Source organism: Harpegnathos saltator, unplaced genomic scaffold, assembly GCF_003227715.2.
Source record: "Harpegnathos saltator strain DR-91 unplaced genomic scaffold, Hsal_v8.6 scaffold515, whole genome shotgun sequence".
Lineage (NCBI taxonomy): Eukaryota > Metazoa > Arthropoda > Insecta > Hymenoptera > Formicidae > Harpegnathos > Harpegnathos saltator.
Window position 1 is genome coordinate 856,077 of NW_020230333.1, and position 20,829 is coordinate 876,905.

At 52.5% G+C, this 20,829-nt stretch overlaps 2 protein-coding genes across 12 annotated transcripts in view; one reads left to right on the top strand and one right to left on the bottom strand.

The window, feature by feature from the left end:
* The window catches only part of hiw (MYC binding protein highwire), a 232,485-nt gene that overhangs the window by 201,222 nt on the left and 10,434 nt on the right, over positions 1-20,829 (bottom strand). The gene's annotated exons all lie outside the window — the stretch shown is intronic.
* Positions 631-20,106, top strand: LOC105186388 (uncharacterized). 11 transcript variants are annotated; one of them, XM_011146545.3, is made up of 4 exons: positions 632-889; positions 8,018-8,124; positions 8,268-9,139; positions 16,893-20,106. In XM_011146545.3, the coding sequence occupies exons 3-4, from the start codon at positions 8,930-8,932 to the stop codon at positions 18,300-18,302; spliced, it is 1,620 nt and encodes a 539-aa protein (XP_011144847.2). In that variant the 5' UTR covers positions 632-889; positions 8,018-8,124; positions 8,268-8,929; the 3' UTR covers positions 18,303-20,106. The 11 variants fall into 11 exon arrangements, with proteins under 11 accessions (XP_025158648.1, XP_011144847.2, XP_011144849.2 ...); XM_011146547.3 differs by having other exon boundaries at positions 8,049-8,124; XM_025302856.1 differs by having other exon boundaries at positions 632-744.

The following is a 20,829-nucleotide window of genomic DNA, read 5'->3' on the forward strand; positions in this document are numbered from 1 at the left end:
TCGGCAACACATGGAAAAAACGCAATAAGCAATCAGACTCGGGCGATAAACAAATGCTGAGATAATCGAAGGATCTCCTTGTAACGGATCAAACAGATCGGCCGCGAAAGACGACGTACAACTCCCGGATTCCGACAAGCACATTCTTCGCATATGCTACACGAAAAAAAAAAAAAAGGAAACATTCGTAAAAAAATGTCAAAGCGACACGTAGCGGGATACGAGTAATTTACATAAGGACCTCGCGGATAACAACGCGATGTTGGTGCAGCGCGTGTCTACGCGCGAAAAAAACGTCCGAAAAATCAGGGGCATTGATTAAAGGAGCTTCGCGGGAGGATGAAGATCGGGATTCCCTCGGGAAAACAAGAAAAGACGAAACGAAACTAGACGAGAGAGCCGAGAGATGCGTCGCAACGCGACGCGAAGGACGCACTGAGAGCCGCTCGAGGGAGGGAAGCTCGTCCGCTCGGTGGGGATGTGTTTTACTTCGGGAGGAGGCGGGTGGCGAGTGAACGAGCGAGCGTAGGAGAAGGGAAAGAGAGCGAGAGAGAGAGAGAGAGAGAGAGAGAGAGAGAGAGAGAGACAGACAGAGAGAGAGAGAGGGAGAGAGAGGGTACTCGTGTCGCGCGATAACCGTCGCCGAGGTGCAAACCAGCCGCGAATTCGAAAGGCGGCCAGTCGCTGTTTGCGCGTCGATGGTGACGTGTCGCGAGTTTGCTCCTGGCCACGGGACATTCCGAGGTAAAGTCGAGCTCTCGTCGTCGCGGGTCCTGCGCGAGGACACGCGCGCACAGTTGCGCTCGGTGATCGTCGCGAGTGTTCTCCTCGTCCCGACCGGCCGCTGGGCTGACGAGTGTTCTTGTGTAGCTCGTAGAGAGAGAGCGTGGTAATAATATCGCCGCGAGTGAAGGAGCACCGGCCCTCATTGCGATGGAATAGAGCTTAGAAATACACGATTTCTCTCTCGCCGTGAGATGACACCGTGAGATATCCGAAATCGACGCGATGCCGATCGCGGTGCGACACATGCACCCGCGAGCGCGCGATTCGTTTCACGAAGGAATGCGCGAACATGCTTGTGGAATATGAAAACCCTCCCCTCTCCTCTCTCTCCCCCTCTCTCTCTCTCTCTCTTTCTCGACTCCTCGGCGCAGCCGATCCTCACGAGACGCGTCCGCCCGCGACGATCGTTGCATAACGATCGGCGTCACGCGGCAGCTGCATCACGCTGCGCGCCTTTTCGCCGAGACCGCATAAATAACTCTCCCGCGGCAGGATCGTAAAATGAAGCTCGGATCGATCCGTGGCGGCATTGAACCGTAAAGCCGATCGGCCGCGCACCACGACCGCACCGATGTCGCGCGACGACGAGAGAAATTCCGCTTGGCCGTCGCGACGATCGCCGCCGTCGCCGTCAGAGTTTATTCCGCGCGATCGCGTCTACGTCGAGAGAGGAGAGAAGCTCGCTCGCTCGCTTGCTTGCTTGCTTGCTTGCTTGCTTGCTTGCTGGCTGACTGGTTCATTCGTTCATTCGTTTGCTCGCTCGCTCGCTCGGACGGATAGATCTCGTCGCGACCGTAATACTTGATTTCCCACGTGGCATGGTGCGGGCGCGCTATCTCTTACCGCGCCAGCTGTAGGGTCGATTAATCGCTCGTTTCTCACCACTGACGCTCTGCCCTGCCGCGGAAAGAATCGCCGTCACGCGAAAGACGCTTAATTGTCGGCATTACGCTCGTCGTGCAAACTTGCCGGACGTGTTAATTCCGCCACTGTCAGAATGCCGGCGTCGGATACAGTACGAGATTCGCGGGCATTCCCCTTTGCTTTTTTCCGCCGTTTTTCTTACCCTTTGAGAACGTGACGTCGTAAAGGCTGATGCCACTCGCACGTAATGAGTGGGCTTTAATCGTGGGACGAGCGCGGAAAGGTCTCCCCAGGCGAGCGGGCAGCACGCACGCCGCGAATCTCGAATTCGCGGATGATAACGCGGTATTTAAAACTGAGTCGCGAGATACACCACGAAATTACGAGAAGGAAAAATTTTCATTCGCTCTTCCAAGGACTCGTAGGTGTAACAAATATTGAGGGAGCTCTCTCACTCTCTCTCTCTCTCTCTCTCTCTCTCTCTTCATCTCTCGCTGCCGCAGCTAGCCCTTTTCTCAGCTGCTGTTGCCTCGAAATTGAAAACAATGCAGCGAGACTAAACATTCCGCCCGGCGTTGCTCTCCAGGCGGATTGCATACATAACGTTACTTGAGTTACGGAGCGCAGGGCCGCACGTGCGCGGGGCGGTATAAGTTATGCGCTGCACCTGGATTAAACCGAGACGTCGAAAGATATCGCGCCTTCGTAGGAAAAGCTCGATATCACGGCGAGACGCAGTTGTTCTCGATCGCGAAACTAATCAAAACTCTATCGCACCACCACTGACACATCCTACGGCATCATAGCGGATTCAGCTAATTTGTAGCTCCCCTCATCGTCGAGAGTCCATCATCCCCGAGGAGACATCCCCGCGCCTTAGCATAACACGCCCTCAGGCCTGTTTTCTTTTTTTCCAGCGGAAAACTAGCGCTGCACTGAAACTTGGTCCCCCTTTTCTCCTCGACGCGAAATTATATGTACTTGTTTCCACATCCACAGAAGCAAAAGCACAACTCAATTCAGCCAAGAGCAGACTCTTTGGCTCGAAAACAGCGATAACTTTTTGAATCGTCATCCTCTCGGGACGTGTAAAGTGCAAATCGGAGTGGGGAATCAACTTTTAAAGCTTTCTCTCTGCGCGCAATAACATGTCAATATGAAATCGCTCGTCGTTTGCCGAACAGGAATTCGTCTCGCGCGCGACTTTTTCGTCGTCGTCGTGTGTGTGTGTGTGTGTGTGTGTGTATGTGTGTGTGCGTGTGCACGCTCAACCAATTGTTTGGCGAGCGCGCGAGGGAAAAATGTGTCGTTCGGGAAAGGCGGTCGAGCGTGTTCTCTCTTATGTAGGTTATCGCTGACGCCTTGCGATACCAGTCATGCCGCGTTAAAACCGTGATATCGATAACGAGCGGAACCAATATTTCGCGAGCGCGCCCCGAAGCACTGGCGCTCGTTATCGTAACAAACATGGAAATGAGCAAGCACGACGTGACGTTTTCTGCTCGTACCGATGTTCCATTCAAACAAAGTCATCGGACCGTTGCATCGGCGAGTCGTATCTCTTGACACGCGCGCGCGCGCGATTTCGTTTGTCGCGCGCGGTGAACCGTCACCAGTTTGCCGAATTGTTGCGATTCATTGTGAAACGCTCGAGCGTGATGTGAGCCGCAAAAAGCCGGCGCAGCTTCACTCGAGAAAGCGCAGAGTTGGCGAATGTAAAATATTATAAAGAGCTATTAAAGAACGTCGTCGTCGACGATTCGTCGTCGAGAAATATGAATTATCCGAGATCGAGACACACGAGACGAAATTGAGCCAAACGTGCCGCAGTGATCGGCACAAACTTTGATCATCCAAATTCGTCGCGTTCGCATTCCAGGACAAAATGTAATTTTGTCGGGCGGCAACGACATCGGCGGAATCAAGAGATTCGCGCGATCTGTTCTGTTTCTGATTACGGCCGCGGTGGCTGAAGTCGCGGAAATGCGGAAGCTGGTTTCGGAACAAACGAAGACGCACCGAGGTGGCGCACGATTCCGGGAGTTTCAATGATAAAACTTTGAAACACAATCGCGCTCTGCGCGACCGAAATTGCGATTGAAACGGGCCGGCCGAATACGTTCCGATGCTTCGCCGCTTCAATTAACCGAATGTGACAATGGAGAGAGAGAGAGGAGCTTATTAATAATCGGCGCTGCGCGATTGAATGCGGTGTATTCTCCCTCTTATAATACCGCATTAATTCGTCAACAGCATTACGCAGCCGCTTGACAGCCCCTAATGACAGTCGACTTTATTCGAACCGCATCGTATTTACGAACACACACACGGCCGATGGAAACAGGTCAAGCGACCAGACACGAAAATCGACTGACTGTTTCCTCGTTACACGTCGGAATAATGTAGCCGCGGTAATACAAGCGCAGCTCTTGGAGCGACGCAAACAAAGACGACGCCGTGTAATTGTATTAACTTTATGCACACAAGAAGACACCGCAAACCGCGCTGCTTTTGCGCCGCGCGATCTGCGGAGACTCATGTCGCCAGTCTCGCGACAGTGAAACGTGATCGTGCAGCGCGTTATCATAATAAGCCGCGTTTAATTAATTCGGACCTCTAATGGCCCGACCTATAAATTCCGCGACAATCTGTTTTCCGATTATCGGTTTCGACGCGAACGCTTCGACGTTCGGTCAACGGCTCATCGCGAATACACGGTGTAGTCCTCAAAGCTTCAATGTCAACGACTACTTTCGCGATCAATTGGGGGCGCGGGAGGGGAGGGGAGGGGGGGGGGGAATCGAGCGATTCCCGCTGTCAAATCAACGCCGGATTAACCCTGGTTCCGAGCGAACCCTAACAACATGTCCGAGCTTGCACATAATCACACTCTGTGTACGAAAAGATTATTTCCCTCGAGATCTCGATCGCGAGGGATTACGCAAGGCTGGGTGGTGGTTCCCTTTCCTCCCCAGAGCCCCTCCCCGGCCCCGTTTATCGTTATCGCCGTCTGAAAACTGCGAACGCTTTCCCGGGAGGGAAAGCAGACAATTCTTACAAGTCGCGGCGATAAAGCGGCTGAGAAGATAAGACGTTGCGAGAGGAATAAAGGCGAACGCGGCTCGAAACGCGCGGCGTTGGGTGGACCGCCCGCGGGTGGACCGTCATTGCCTTTTCTCCCTTTTGCCCCTCTCTCCGCTTCACTCACTATTTCTCCGCCTTGTTCAAATTGCATGCAGCCGCGAGGAATCGCATACGGTATTCCGACGGAATCGCACGCAGCTGGAGCGCGAGAAGTCGAACGCGGCGTGCCGCGTGTACATATGTCGGCGAGTCGACGAGGTATTACGGGCGAGAGGCGAAGAGTCACGTAATCGGAAACGATTTACTACTGCACGCCCTACCGCGTCCCTAACCCATCGTCTTGTCGTGTCGAAGAGCGGAGGGAGAGGAAAGAGAGGGGAGGAAAAAGAGAGAGAGAGAGAGAGAGAGAGAGAGAGAGAGAGAGAAAGGGAGTGCTGTTTCTGAAATGACAAATACGCGGATCGGCACGAGTCACTGGCCCGAGCGAGTCTCGGCCTCGAATACATACGAGTATCCATTAACGAGGTGTAAATCAGACGGGCCGAGACATTTAATCGTTCGGCAGCGCGAATTTCACCGTCGCCCGATCGAAGTAATTTCGCGTTTTTGCGCGCCCTCCGCGCCGCGCGCCGTGTCAATTCCGCAATCGAGCTAGCGCGCGCTTCCTCTTTCCGTTCTTTCCTTTTGTTCTTTCTGCGCTTTCATTTCGACGTGTACACCTCTCGTCGACTGGTAGCACCGCTTCTTCCTTCTGTCCGCGCGCGCGGCACCGCCGTTCGCTAGTTATGCCGCGAGAACTGACGTCAATGCGACCCCGCCGGTCAATTAATCGCGCACGAACGATCGCGCGCACCTGCTTGGGCACCGTCGAGCGGCGCAACAAATATTCGTTAATTGAAAATGATCCGCGGCTCGATCGATCTTGCCAGCGTGCGCGAGTTGACGTTATCTACGTCGGTGAAAACGGACGTAATAATGGGCGAAACGGACGACGCGAGGCGAGGGCGAACTTGGTACGTGACAAATGTGAGGAACCGCGTCGAGGTTCTCTGCGTCGTGGAATGCAGAGAGAGAGAGTACAACGAAAAGAATTCACAAACCCGCCGAACGCAGATTAAAATCTTATTATTTCCTCGCTATAATTTCAGCTGAGAGGAACAAATGTCATCCACGCAGCTAATGTACATAATTGGCGCGAATCTCAAAATGTTAAAGATCGTAATTCAAGAAATAATCGAGGAATCCAGACAACGAATCGCATTTTTTGCCGGGTTTAACGTTAAGATCGTTTAATTTTTTGCGATTATTCCAATTAACCCAACGAGCAATTAGCTTAGCAAAGCGCCGCGTTAAAAGCGAGGTATCTTTGTCGCTGCTAAAAGTAGAACGAGAATCCAAGAGAAAGAAAGAAAGACACACATAGAGAGAGAGAGAGAGAGAGAGAGAGAGGAAGGGGAGGGGAGGGGAGCAGAGACGCGGGGAGACTGCGGAAGAAAAACGGACCGGAAGAAATTTCGAGTGGTCGTTGGAAGGACTCGCGAAGGGAAATTCTTCTCGAACCCTTTGAGCGAGGCTACCTTTCACTCACGACGCTCTTTTCACGTCTATCGATCCCGCCCGCCTCCGCCGTGCCATTCACTTTTTTTCTCTCTTTTTGTTACTACCAAGTAGATCAAACTTTGTTCCGTCGAAAAAAGAAGGCATCGAAAACACGGTCCATTGGCTGTCTGCGAAAAACGATAGTTCCTCTCAAGCTACAAGTATTATTTACCGTCGGTACTTGCGAAGGCGGCTGATATCCGTGTGTGCAACACCAGGCGTCATTGTGTGTGTTGTCATCCCGTCGTCTGATTCCAGCGTAGCACGCACAATCAAACATGAGCGATCGATCGATTGTCGCGATATGACACACACGAGCTGTGTACTCCCGGCACTCCCGAAGATCGCGGCACGCGACGCGACGCGACGCTTCACTGTTTTTCGGCGGATTCTCGAAGAATCCCAGAAAAAAAACGCGCGCGACACCAAGTGCGAATCGCTCGTAATGGGGGAAATTCGACCGGCGCGGCGCTTCGGCGTTTCACTCGCCGCGAACATGGCGGCGAACACTCAAAGACGCGAATACTCGCGGAATCGACGCGACGCGAGACGCGGCACATTTCACGACACCGCGATGGAAGAATCGCGCGAAAATAGCGAGGAACACGGGAGGAAAATCCGCGCGACAGTTGTATCGTGACGATCCACCGATCAACAGTAATGGCCGCCCAAATGGCGGCAATCGCGACTCGAAAGCAGGCCGCCAACTTTGCGCGCAAAAATAGTTGCACTCCTACGCACTATTTACACTATTTACACTCGCCGGCAAATCGAAAGTTCGTATTCGTATACGTATGCATGAATGAGTATACGAAATTATTGCTGGAATTAACATGACAATGAACTCGGAAGCCGGTGTGACGTCTCTCATGATATTCGATTCACTGTTAAGACGTACGTTCCTAAATGTTTCGCATCCGCGCGCACTTGAATTATACTTGCATAAGTTTATCGTCTCGCGACTATTTCTTTGTGCTCCAGAAGGCACCCGGCGGAATTACGCGAAAATAACATTACGACTCTGGCATTATGTCGCATGCGAATGCTACTTTTCATCGCGATACAACTTGGAATAGTTACTCTCCCCCGTAAGTCGTCGAGAGAATTCGGGTGTTAACAAATAAGACGATTTCATCGTCGAGTCTGCGCTAACGCGCGAACGAGCTAGCGCGAGAAGCGCATTCGGAGAACGGCTAACGCGAAAAGTTTACAGTAACGGCAGTTGACATATTTGTACGATAAACAGAACCACGTCACGTTGAGCGAGAGCGCTCTGATAACGCAGGAATGTAGACACGATTAGTCACGCGATGGTGTACAGTGGGAGAACAGCCGAGTGGCAGATCGCGGATTATCATCATCGGATATTGCGACGGTGCCGTTGGTGCAGCGCGGTATATCGCGTACCGACTCTCAACACAGTTCCTCGTATTACACGCGTGCGACCGAACGCGATAACGCCGCGCGGTATTTCTTACTACTTCGAAGGTGCTGGAGAGAAGGGAGAAAACGTTGTCGTTCAGCATAGTCGAGCGGCATAGTTGCCATGCTCTCGAAGAAGAAGAACGTGCGGAAGCGACTCTCTCTCTCTCTCTCTCTCTCCTCTCTCTCTCTCTCTCTCTCTCTCTCTCTCTCTCTCTCTCGGCGACAAATTTCGCGCAATTTTCTCTTCTTTTCACGAAAGATACCCAGCAAGTAATCCCTAAAATTATAAGTATACGCAGAAAGGCTGCCGGATAAGCGACAGAGACGTTCTCCACGAGGATACTCAGTTGTCTCAGCATATCGGTGGTGCGTATAATCGTTGACTGATATTCGAAGAATTTGAGACCGCAGAGGTGAAATCTCGTGGCAGAAAGAGAGGGAGGGAGGAGGGACGGGGGGGGGGGAGGAACGAGAACGAGTAAGGTTTTCTAATTTCTCTATCCTTGCAGAGAGAGAGAGAGAGACGGACGATCGTTTCTTCCAGCGGACCGAGGGCGAAGAGTAACAGGACGAGCGGTTGCGGGCGAGACGGCGCGATGTTCGAGAACATTGCGCGCTGTCACCGATGAAATTGGATCGCGTCGTCCTCTCGGTGAGGAAGCGAATCGCCCGTACGTTGTAGTAGAAGAGTCTTCGACGGCGGTTCGAACGAACCTCAAGGATACATCGAACGAACGAACGAACGAACGAACGAACGAACGAACGAACGATCGTCGTCATCGTCGTCGTCGTCGTCATCACGAAAGTATGAATCCAGCGAGAAGAGGCGGGGCGTATCATGACCGGATCAGAATCACGTAATATTGCGTGGCGTGGCGTGTCACGTGCCACATGGTCGGGATAACTCTTCGTGAGTGGTGAAAGCGGGATAAATCGTGCGCGATTAATCGCCCTTTAATCGCACGCTAAAGTTTAAAGGTGATTGTCGCGAAAATTGAAAGCACTTGGCCGGTGGTTTGAAGCACAGACATGTCGAGACGACCTCGCGGTCGGCTCGACGCGGAACTCGCTGGCGCCGCCGGCTTCGTATAAAACGCGGTCGGTGATCAAGAAGAAGAAGAGGAGGAGGAGAAGGAGGAGAAGGAAGAAGGAGAGGAAACTCTCGGAGCGTATGGCAGGAGGAGAGAGAGGGGGAGAGGGAGCGAGCGAGAGGCGCAAAATGGGAGCAACAAAATATGTGTTAGGCAGCGCGATCTTGGGACTCTTTTGGAGCAGCTTGCTGAAGGGCGTCCTGACCAACTCCACCAGCAGGTGCGACTATCCGCCCTGCTCCTGCGACCACTACGGCAGACTGACCTGTGACTGCAAGGAGGAGGGCGAGGTAGGTTCTCAATACTGCCGACGAGTATTACCGCGCGAGAATCGAGCGTTTCGTCGATCGTGACACTGCACGCTTTGTAACCGCGATGCACAAGTCGCGCTGGAGAACACCTTTCTCCGGCGGACTCGCGTGGGCAGGTGGCGCGTGCGGCAGAGATTACGAGTGCTAAAAATATACCGTGCTATCAGGCGAGATAAACCGAGATTCGTAGCTCTCATCCACGACACGAGGAAGCGTGTATCCTCCTCTCTTCGACGCACGACGTGAACGAGCCGCGAGCGAGTTGGATGCATTGTGTGGACACGTATAATTGTGTGACAAAGCGATGCAACGAACGAATCGGGGAGTGTAATCCTCTTTCGGATGCCTCTTAATTACACGACTCGATTATCCTGTCTTTTGTCCACTGCATGAAGTACTTCACCGAGCGCAAGCCCATTGATAAGCACCACTCTGCTCGCGAGTGAAGCGCGGCCAAAAAGCTAATATTCCCTCGTTTATTTGCTTTCCACGCGTGGAGATTCATCTCGCTATTGAGGCCTCCCACTTTCTTCCTTTCGTAGAACACTTCTTCATAACCTCTGTACGATAACGCAATCTTATAGGCGTCTATCTTCCAACGGATCGCTCGACTGCACAGAGTCCTGCAGGGTTAATTCGGTTCTTTTCGTTCCGACAGTCTCGTCGGTTGGATTAAGGATCACCCGATCGCCCCGTCCTCCAATCTCTTTTATTACCAATGACGCCTCTTCACCTTCGATCAAAACGATGAACGCGTGCGAGAGAGAGAGAGAGAGAGAGAGAGAGAGGGAGGTAGCGTGCTCTCTTTTCTGTCTCCTCCCTTCTCCCTCCCAAAATGAATTCGTGCGGAAACCGCGGGGCTATTGCTATCGCACGAAAAATCTCAGACAATGCGACACGGGGACGCGCCACCAGATCTACCCGTTCTTTGTTCGCAAGGGACGTTATTCCATTTGCGAATTACCCGGCGGGGAGATAAAGAGGCGGTACCGCGGGTAGCTTCGTGCGATGGTAAAATCGTAAAACCCGATCTCCCGCGACCGAGAGGAAAGAAAGCAAAAGAGAAAGAGAGGGAGAGAAAGATACAGGGGCAAGAGAGGAGGACAAAATGTTTCCTCCGGATCTCTTCGGCCGGATGACGTCTTCGGCGCCGCGTATCGCCCGAGGAGATGGCAACAAAGATCGAGATAAAGTAATAATCGCTCCGCCGCTCTGTCGTTACAACGGAGCGAGGACATCGGAGATCGAGAGAAAGAGACAAGAAGGAAGAGAGGGCGAGAGAGAGAGAGAGAGAGAGAGAGAGAGAGAGGAAGAAGAGGAAGAGAAGAAAGGGAAAGAGATAGAAGGGCGATCAGCTAGGACGAGCCTAATCTCCCGGACTATGCGGGGGTGCCCGTAAATCGCGAGGGTGCCAACCACCGACAGGGGTGGAAACCCCCATAAATTAGAGCGTGTTTACGCAAATCGTAGGGTTGCGGGCGAAGGGGCGGATAGGCAGGCAGGTAGATAGGAATATAGGTACGCTGAGAGAAAGGACTCCGCGCCGATCCTTCCATTCCACCCTCTCGTAAATGTTTCGTTTTTATCCCCCGGCGGCGGCGCACGCATCCTGTTGGGTCGAGAAGGAGAGAGAGAGAGAGAGAGAGAGAGAGAGAGAGAGAGAGAGAGAAAGAGAGAAAAATAGCGGGCGTCCCTCGCCAGTCTAGGATCACGCGAGCTGTTGGTTCGTGCGTTCGTTCCTACCGAGAGAGGCGCGTTTCCGACGCTTCCGGCCATCCGCGATATTAAAGGAGCACCGGCGATCAAGAAGAAGGAGCGTCTACCTGCCTACATGCGGCCTGCGCGCCGGCGGCAATGATTCATAATCGCATCGCGATATCGCGATAAAGGCGATAGTGCCGCCGCGAGGTAACTCGAGGATCGCGCGCGCTCGCCCGCCAATGAGGACTTCCTTCCTCACAAAAGAAACACGACCGCGTTGACCGGAAGTCGTCAGTTTTCGTTTAGTCGAAACGAATGCGCGAGCGCGAGCGCGTGCGCGACGCCGCTACCCCGAGTGGCGATGGTAAACGCGGTAACGTGAGTACCATCGCTTTTTCCGCGCGGCGGCAGGAATTTATTGAATAAATTTGAAACTCGCGGTGATGAGAGTTTGAAATTCGACTTTGTCGAAAGTTTCCTACTCCGTTTTCCTACTGACCCCACCCCCTTCACTCTCTCTCTCTCTCTCTCTCTCTCTCTCTAGCTGTGTCTGTCTCTCCTCCCCCGTGTTGCCCCGCGCGCAGCCGCGGCTTCCGTCTTTTTGCCGCAATGAAGAATGCGAATCGCGACACGAGGTCGAGAAAGTGCGATAAGAAGATAACGAATGCGCGCTCCGGGGAACACGAGGAGCGCGAAATGTACACAAACACCCACCTAGGGAGACAAATAAATGCAATGTATATCGCACACTTTTAACGATTACACGACGAGATAAAGCAATCATCCTGTTACAATTAAAGTTGCTCGTGATTCGATTAAAAATCCCGAGATTTTATCAATTTCGCGCGAGAAAATAATTCCGTACGCCAGCGGTACGTAAACGAGTCTCGTATTCAGCTCGCGCGTCCACGGCGAAGGGGGTGCAAGGGGAGAGGAGCAGTGGTACGACACGCCATGGAAATTTAATCGCGAACGCTGCGAGCGCTCGCTCGCGAACGCGTACGGGCGAATATTTCGCGGCGCGCAACCATGTTGTTTTAACTGCAAGCCCCGGGACGGAAGATAATGTTACCGCGTGTCCTCGCGAGCATCTCGCCCGTCATTATTGTCCGCGATAAAGCGTTCTTTGTATAGTCCGCCGTCGGCCGCGGCGCAATAACAACGCGCGATTCGTCGGCGATACCTCCTACGTAAACCCGATCCGTAAAATCCGCGCGCGTGACGAAACGACCGGCGGAAGATGAGCCCGAGCAAGCCGGGGTTTATGTCGCGAGCCACGATCTATCGCACGCGGTGCATGTACGCGTCCCTAGCAGACGCGGGGACACGGCGCGTTTTCAGCGACCTTGCACTCGCGCGAATGCGGCCAAAGAGCGAGCCGGGCGTGGGCCGGCCTATCGTCCGGTCAGCGGCAGAGACGACAACAACAACGCGAACGATAAAGAATGTAAATCACTCGAAACGGCATCGAGCGCGCCTCTTGGGCGCCCGATCGAGCTCAGAGACGCGTGCTCGTTTATCACGCGATGACGTATCACGCGCGCGCGCGCGCAAGACGAACTCGTAATTATACCGCAGAGAGAAAAAGGGACAGAGGAGAGAAGAGCGGCAGAAGAGCGAAGGAAACGCGGTGAAAATGAGCGATATGATATTACTTCGATTGCAAATTGACCGTTTCATCCTTCGCCGATGTTATGCCGTTTTGGAAAATGGGAAACGAATTTCGAGAAATGTTTGTTGTTGGAAAACACGGCTCGGCGGTGAGCGGAAAATTGCAGTGTAGACGGCGAAAAATAGCAACGGCGCGCGTCCTGCTGCGGAATAGAAAATTTCCGGCGAGAGCTTCCGGTTAAGGATCGCGATTAACGAGTGTATCTTTCAAGCCGCGTTTCCACGAAAAAGCGATCGGACCTCGGGAGCTGTTAATAAAAGAGGCCGACTTAAAAATAATCGGAAGTGTTTTCAGTATCGTCCTTGTAACACGTAGGGCCATCGATACTAAGTTCCTCGAAGGACACAAAGTCCACGGTCGCCGGTGTCGCGCGCTGCATAATTGACGAGAGCGTAAATAATCGAGAAAACCTTTTAGCAAATACGACTTTAAGCTCACTCGCTTGGCCGTAACAAGAGACAGTGAAATAAGACACATGAAACGACGAAAGGAGGAGAAGAAGGGGGGAGGCAGAGCGGCGACCGGTCTCGGGGTGTAAAAGTAACGGTACGTAAGTACCGTTGGAAACGTAAGGGCGCCATTTACGGAGAAAAGGTTATGAAAATACTTAGAAAATGGAAAGACGACGAGGGGTACGACATAGAGCCGCGTGGAAAATTGCCGCGTATAAAAATACACGGGAAAACAAGCCGGGTCGCGCGGCAGCATGCTTTTAGAGAACTCGCCGCTTTCCCCCCTCTCTCTCTCTCTCTCTCTCTCTCTCTCTCTCTTTCTCTCACCCCGCTGACGATAAGTCGATACTAATAAACGGGATCGTTATTCCGTTACAACGGAGCATTATTAACGAAGTGTCCGGCGCGTCGAGAGATCCTCGACGCCGGAACATCGGAAGTCCTCCTCGAAGCTCTGAAGCGTCGACCGAGACAAAAACGATGACGAGCGCCGACGACGCGTAATCGATGGATTTGCCGTAATTGGGTCATCGGCGGATTAATCGACCGAAACTAAACCGCCGCTGATCGCTCGCCTCCCTCTCGAGTATTCGAAATTATTGAGCACGATTAGAAATTGAGGAGCGCAGAACTCAGAGAGCGGCTAAATTCGCCATCGAGGCAAAATCGCTTAGCGTAAATTCTTTATTATGGATCGTAAAAGAATTTTCGCTGTTGTTTCCGCCACTTTCTACGTTCGCCGTTTCCGTTTTGTTCGAAGATTCACTCTCTCCGACTCCTTTTCTCTCGGCGGCAACCGACAATCGCATGTCTCCGCGATGAACTTAAACTCGACCCATTAAAGCAATCTCATTTTCAGTTTCATCCGGAGAGAATTTTCCTAACGCAGCGGACTCTCGAACATTTTCCGATTCGATTAAAAACGCGAGGAGGAGAAGGAGGAGGGGCAGGAAAAGGAGGAGAAGGAGGAGGAGGAAGAGGAGAAGAAGGAAGAGACGGCGGCACCGCCGCTCGTGATTTCGCCATAATCGACATTAGATCGTTGGCAATTTCTCGCGAATTACGTGCGTTTGACGGGATCATACGCGCATAGATTTCCTCGCGAATTTGCAAGCAGAGAAACGTCACAGGAAGCAAGCGAAAAAAAAAAGAAAAAGGAAAAGAAAGCCGTCTCGGAAAACTAGTTCGTGGCGGATTAACGCGCGCTCGAGTTTAATTCTCGTCGGGAATAGCTCCGAGTAATCGACGAGTGCACACTCGAGGGCGGCAAGAAAAAGAGAGCGGTGTTAGACGCGACGCGTAAAAATGTCCGGGAATTACAGGAGGAATCCGTAGTTGAACTCTGACTAAAAAGTAAGGGTTGCGAACGGAACAGACGTACGTATGTATGTGTGTGTGTGTGTGTGCATGCATGCGCGCGCGCCGTTCGAAGGTTGAAAGGAAGAAGAAGAGCATCGCCACTGCCACCGCTCCAAATGTTTTTCCGCTTTTCGTCCCTCGCAGCTTTCGCGAGCGCGCAAAACTGTAAGAAATAAAATTCAAGTCTCCCTCCCGGGATCCCGCAAAGTTACGACGACGGCCGGCCGATCACCTATTTATGTATTTCATATTTCGAGACACGTGAAACGTCAGTTGCAGAGAAGTCGTCGCGGGGCAACAAATTACATCTCGCGATCCGCGACCATCTTCTCCACGCGAGATCATCCTCGAATGGTCGATATCGAATTTTTCGAGACGAGACAGAGATCAATCTCACCGGAACCGGAGAAATTGATCGAGAACGGTTCGAGGAGAACTTCTTCTCCTGCTCGGAAACTCGTTAACGCACACGCGGTTTTCTCTGTCGCTTGAAAAAATACGAAAAGTCATGTCTCGCTATGTCCGACGTATAAATCGCCGTACATTCACCCCCTGTCCCACCCCTGTGAATTTCCCCGAGACGAGACGCGAGCGACAAATGAAAATGGTAGATTTTAGCCCGGGCACAGGTACAACCGGGCACCGCTAGATAATCTCCGCTCGACATGCTGCATGTCCGAAAGTAACCGTGGACAATGGGATAAGAACAAAAGAGTCGAGGGGTCAGGGATGGGGTTCGAATAGAAGCAGGAAGGGACCAAGAAGGGCAGGCAGGACGGTAATGCGTAAGAACGACAACGCCTGAGAAAGAACGGCATAAATGGCCCTCCCCCCTTTTCTTTAGTCGGCTCGTTTCACGCTTGCTTTATTTCCACTGCCGCGCACTTTGTTTTTGCAGTTCAATAGACGCGTGTACGCTCGACGTGCGTACAGTGCCCGTCCCGTCTCACGTGTTTTTTTCGCGATCCCACGATGCCACCTTAATGTTCCTTAAGAAACGGACGGGAAATAAAATAAAACACTGCGAATGACACGACGTTTAGAGGCGCGGCGGGACCGTCCCTTCAAGCATCACGAGATCGACAGACGCCGCCGAATCCCGCCACATTCCCTCACACTCTCTCCCTCTCGGAATTGCAAGTTCAACCGAATCGATTAGTCGGGCAAGTGTGGTAATTAATAAGAGAGCGCGCGCGCGCGCGGCTTCGAGCGACGAGAAGCGCGCACGAGAGATATCACACGAGAGACCCCTTTGTGGTCGATCAAAGCGGGAGAGTCGCGACGTGCACGTTCCTCGATCGGCCGTTCGATATGCCAGTTGTCGACGAGCGTTATCGGCCGTCTCTGCGAAAGTTGCAAACGCGGGCGCGAATAAACGAGCCCGGCGAATGCGCATCGCGAGCGTCCCCGCGACGATAGCGCGCGATTCAAGACGCGAGAATACTCGCGCAAGCGAGAGTGTTCGCGCCAAAATTCTCTCTCTCTCTCTCTCTCTCTCTCTCTCTCTCTCTCTCTCTCTCTCCGTCGTTTTTTTCCTACGATTCCGTTCGTCGCTCGTATTCCAACCAGACGAATACAGCTGCCATCCGCCTCGATATCGAAGCGGTATCCGTTCGCGACGCGGATAAGAGGCTCGTCGCGGATAATCCCGCGGTGATCTAATTCGTATGCAACGACAAACGCGCGCGCTCAAGCGGAAAATCCGGAGAAAAAAAAACAGAAGCGACAGCTTGGTCGCAAACGCGCAAATGGAGTTGATTGGAGGGGAGAAGTAAAAACAGCGATTAGTAGAGACGGAGGCAGCGATATAAATGTCGATTAAATGTAAAGGGGAGGGGGGAATCTCCTTGGAATCGGGAGTTGGCGTTGCCGCGTCCTTCGACAATGACGACGACGACGACGACGACGACGACGACTGCAACGTGGTCCTTCGCAAAATTAAGCTCTCTGTCCCGTGATTATGACAACGACATTATTCGCGGTAATTAGCACCGGGCGCGGTGCCGTGTGGGCGCACACGTCGCGAATAATTAGGATCGTTAGACCTGCAATTACGGCTATTCGAACCCTATTAAGGCCCGCCCGGATCCGGCGCATTGCGTCGTACTACCAAATTACCCTCGAACGCTGCGATTCTTTTCTCTCCTTCTCTTCTCCGCCGGCGATATCGTGTCCGTTGAATTGAAGCTCATGAGCGGGAAAAACTTGCCGCCACGCGATCGCTTTGAAACGAAAAAGCCGCTCCTCCGTAAACATCTCTTCCGTCCAATTAACTTCTCTTCTCCCTTTCGCGTTTGCTTCAGCTTAAAAGATAATCTCAAAGATAACTCAGTCGAGACGCGTCTTATTACCGCCTTAGCGTATTCGCGAGAGAAATTTAAACAGGTTCACGTCCCTCCGCCTCCTCCACCAGTGCGATCTCGAATCGTTGACTGATTTTGCTTTTGCTGAGGATGAAAATTGATTTCGATCGCGGTGTTCGTCGTGTTGAAGCATAATCCGAGATGGAACTTTCGCGATAATAACAGTTCGTCCGGAACTTTCGCAGGAATTGATCCTGACTACGGAGGGGGACCGACGGCTGAGTCCGCACACCAGCCGAATAGTAGTGAACAACTGCTCGTCCGTGATCCTGATGAACTCGAGCCTAGCCTCGATGACCGGGCTGCGATCGGTGGACCTGGTGAACGTGGCGAACCTGAGCCTGGCCCGGCAGAGCTTCGAGCTGTCGTCGCACAGCGCGCGCACACGGATCTCCGTGAGGAACAGCAGCATCGACGTGATGCCGAGCTTTGTGTTCCGCGGCGACGTCGAGGCGATCACCTTCGAGAACGTGAGGATCGGCCAGCTGAGTGCCTTCTCGTTCGCCAATCTGGTGCACACGGACACCCTGCGGCTGGAGAACTGCCGCATCGAGACGACGGAGGCGCAGGCCTTCAAGAAGTTCGACGTCGGCTACCTGCACGTGATCGGCGGTACCTTCGGCGACCAGGTGCCCAGCCGCACCATGAACGACATCGAGGTCTACCACAAGTTCATGCTGGACGGCGTGAGGATGGGCGTCGTACGTAGCGACGCGTTCATAGTGAGGAGCCCGCGCACGGTGGCGATACAAAACTGCGCGATCGACACTCTGGAGAGCGAGGCATTCGACGTGACGGCGCACGGCGCCGTGATCGTGAAGAACAACACCTTCGGTAGCATCGGGGTGGGCGCGTTCCTCGGCATACGCGCGGACCGCGAGATACGACCGCCGCCGTCGTCGTCGTCGTCGTCGTCGTCGTCGTCGTCGTCATCGTCGTCGACGGCGGCGATCGGCCTGCATGACCTCATCTTCAAGAACAATAGCGTGAGCAACTTCGAGGAGGGCTCGTTGATGTTCGACCGCACGAGTTTCCGGCCGGAGCTCGACAATCTCCTGGTCGCACAAGCTTGCGACTGCCAAATGCTACCGGTGTGGAAAAACAACGTGCTCAACTACACCAACGTCTACTCGCGGCTGTACGCGCGGCAAAACTCGCTCGTGCCGCCGACGTTGCAGCCGCAGGAGCCGATCAACGAGACCCCGGAGACGTTTCTATGCTTGGACGCCCGGGTGGAGGGTGTGCCGACGAGCTTCACCGATTACGAGGCGCGTCACTGCTCGCTCGGCGGCTCCATGCTCGTCTTCATCCTGATCACCGTGGCTGTCTTAGTGGCCCTCATAGTGGGCGTATGCCTGATCGTCTGGTGTTGTCGGAAACGCAGACGGAACAACCGGAAGAAGTGGATCAGCGTGCCGACGAACGCGCCCGACGTGGTCTCGAAGAAGAACGGCGTGATCGGCAGGGAGGCGGCGACCTCCGGCACACCGGTCGACAGTAGGATAACCATGGTGGTGCCGGACGGCAGGCTATACCGGGAGACCGAGTTCCACGTGATCGTCGAGAAGGCCGAGCCGCTCACGACCGAGTTGTAACGAGAAGCCCCGGGCGGCTCGACGACGAGAGGGCCCGCGATCGCTCCTGTTGAGGAGGAACTTGAGTGGGCGGAAACGTCGAGTCGTTTCCGAGTGTATAAGCTGTGAGAGAGAGAGAGAGAGAGAGAGAGAGAGAGAAAGAAAGAGAAAAGGGGGCGGGGAGAGAGAGGACGAGAGATGGACGCTGCGATCTCGGCGTCGTTGAAGAGAACAGTGACATGAGAATTCATGAGATCGCGGTGTTTCGGACGCGAAGAGTCCGCTTCCTGCCGCACAAGGACTCAGAGCCACACATACACACACACCACACACACGCACACACACACACACACTCCACGGGCGTTGACCGTGCGCGTTAACGAAAACCGCAAACCATCGCCGCTTGAGGAATAATCAAGCGCCCGACGTAAGCGTACCCTCCCATCTCCCGAACGGTCCTATTTTTCTTGGTTTTGTCGTTTGTTCATTTAACTGATTATCTCCTAGTACAAGGCAGTTCGTAAACTTCCATTTACATATCACGAGCGGCCGCCGATTATGCCGCCGCGGCTCTCCCATTCCTCGAGCCCCGCCAGTCGACCTTTCGCCCCGAAGGCGGCCGCGTTCCTCGCTGGCGATCGACGAGAGTTCCGCGGACGAGTCGCGGATTCGGCGGATGATCGGTCACCGCTGTTAGTTAAGTTGATCATTGCGTAACTTTCGAGAGCCAGTGCCAGTGTCGTAGAAGACGAAGCGACCTCGTTGAAGCGATCGCTATTTAGAAAGGAAGGAGAGTGTGTGCATGTGTGTGCGTATGTGCGTGTGCGTATGTATGGAAAAAAAAAAAAAAGAGAGAAAGCAGACGAGCGTACTCGTGTAGAGAAAATCCTAAACTCGCTGTCTTGTGTAAGATACGCGATTGGGCCGACCTTTCGCACTGCGTTGCTTTAAGTTTATCGATCGCGATAGCGATAGCGGCTATCGACGTTTAAGACGTGTAACGTTATACGTATTAGTAAGCGTTTCGAGCGAATATCACGGTACGAAAGGACCAAGACGACCGCTCGCTCGGACAGCTGTGCCATTCCTGGAGTGACGACACATGTGTCTCGTGTTCACTCCGTAGAAATTCTGATCTCTCGAACGAGAAACAAAATAGACGAAGACGAAGATGCTACTTCTTATTAAGCTTTCATATCAAAATTCCTCGGAACCTATCGTTTTTATAGAGTGGAAGACCGACGGCGATGTAATGCGACAACGAGCAAAAATAAAGCGACGCGAGATAAACCTTCCCTAGGTTAAAAAAACAATCCCCCCCCCCCCACACACACACACACCACGAGAAAAATATCGCAACGGCGTAATCCGTTGAGACGATAAACCGCCGTGACTCACATCGGTATTCATAGTCAGGCCTTATATTTAAGACTTCCTTAAGTTTATCTTCAGATGATCTGCAGCCAATAAAATAATCCGTGCAGCATCTAAAGATGGATACAAGGAGGCCTCAAATGTAAGGCCCGACTATGAGTACGTACGTACGTACTGCTGTGGATTCTCTTATCGTTTCGTTATCACGTTGTTCTACTAATATCGATGTATGTATTTACTTGCATGCTTTCGCAGATACCTTGGCAATAAACTGTTGTTATTGTTGTTCTAATTTACACTTAGTCTTAAGCGAATCTCAGCGATGAAATACTGCGCGTACGCGATCGCCCCGTGAAATTAACGATTAAATTAAGCAGTTGCAGCACACGATCCGGCGGGATTTATAATATTAAATCAAATAATTTGTCACGCGCACCGGCGATATGTGTAACAACGAGAGAACTTCAGCGGAATCGATGTATCATGTAAAACCAAACGAGAACACCCCGAATGTACATCCCGACACGTACCGATATCCCTCGACACGTTTAATCTGCGTGAACCGAGAGCGCTTCAAAGGCTCCGATGATGAGCCATCGTTCTTCCAGAATATAATGATGAGAATCAATAAATACTGTCCCTTTCCTTATCACGAGCAAAGACGTGTATCGCGAGCACCGAATACTACCATTTGCGCGACTATTTTGATAATCATGAAGAAAGACCGATTAGACGAAGGAGAGAGTAAAATGTGAAATGAAATAAAGCTCATCGACTAAATATACCCCTATATATCCAGCAGAATCGACATTTTACCAACCGAGTGCAGAGGACTCGAGCACTCGAAGACGGGCATAAAAGAAGACAGAGCCGACATTCTTGCGCCTTCTATATCAACAGCGCGAGCTTCGCTGCAGAAGGTAGAGCCTCCAGTTAGCATCCGCATATCGAAAGATCAGAGTCTAATATGCCACGGCACGTGCAAACTGTATACGCGGGTATGTATGGGTGTATACGTGTGTAATCGTAGCATCATAACGAAGCAGAGATGAGTTTGTAACGTCATATAGTCATAATTATCGTGAGACTGTGATATAACGACAGCCGACTGTATAATTTGTTTCGCATTGAACGACCGAAGATAAAATAAAGATGATACCAATACGCTAATCAC

Excerpts from the sequence above, each read along its gene's own strand:
- LOC105186388 (XM_011146545.3), top strand. The coding sequence starts at position 8,930 with ATGGCAGGAGGAGAGAGAGGGGGAGAGGGAGCGAGCGAGAGGCGCAAA. Across the intron at positions 9,140-16,892 it reads ACTGCAAGGAGGAGGGCGAG|GAATTGATCCTGACTACGGA; the intron begins GTAGGTTCTCAA and ends GAACTTTCGCAG.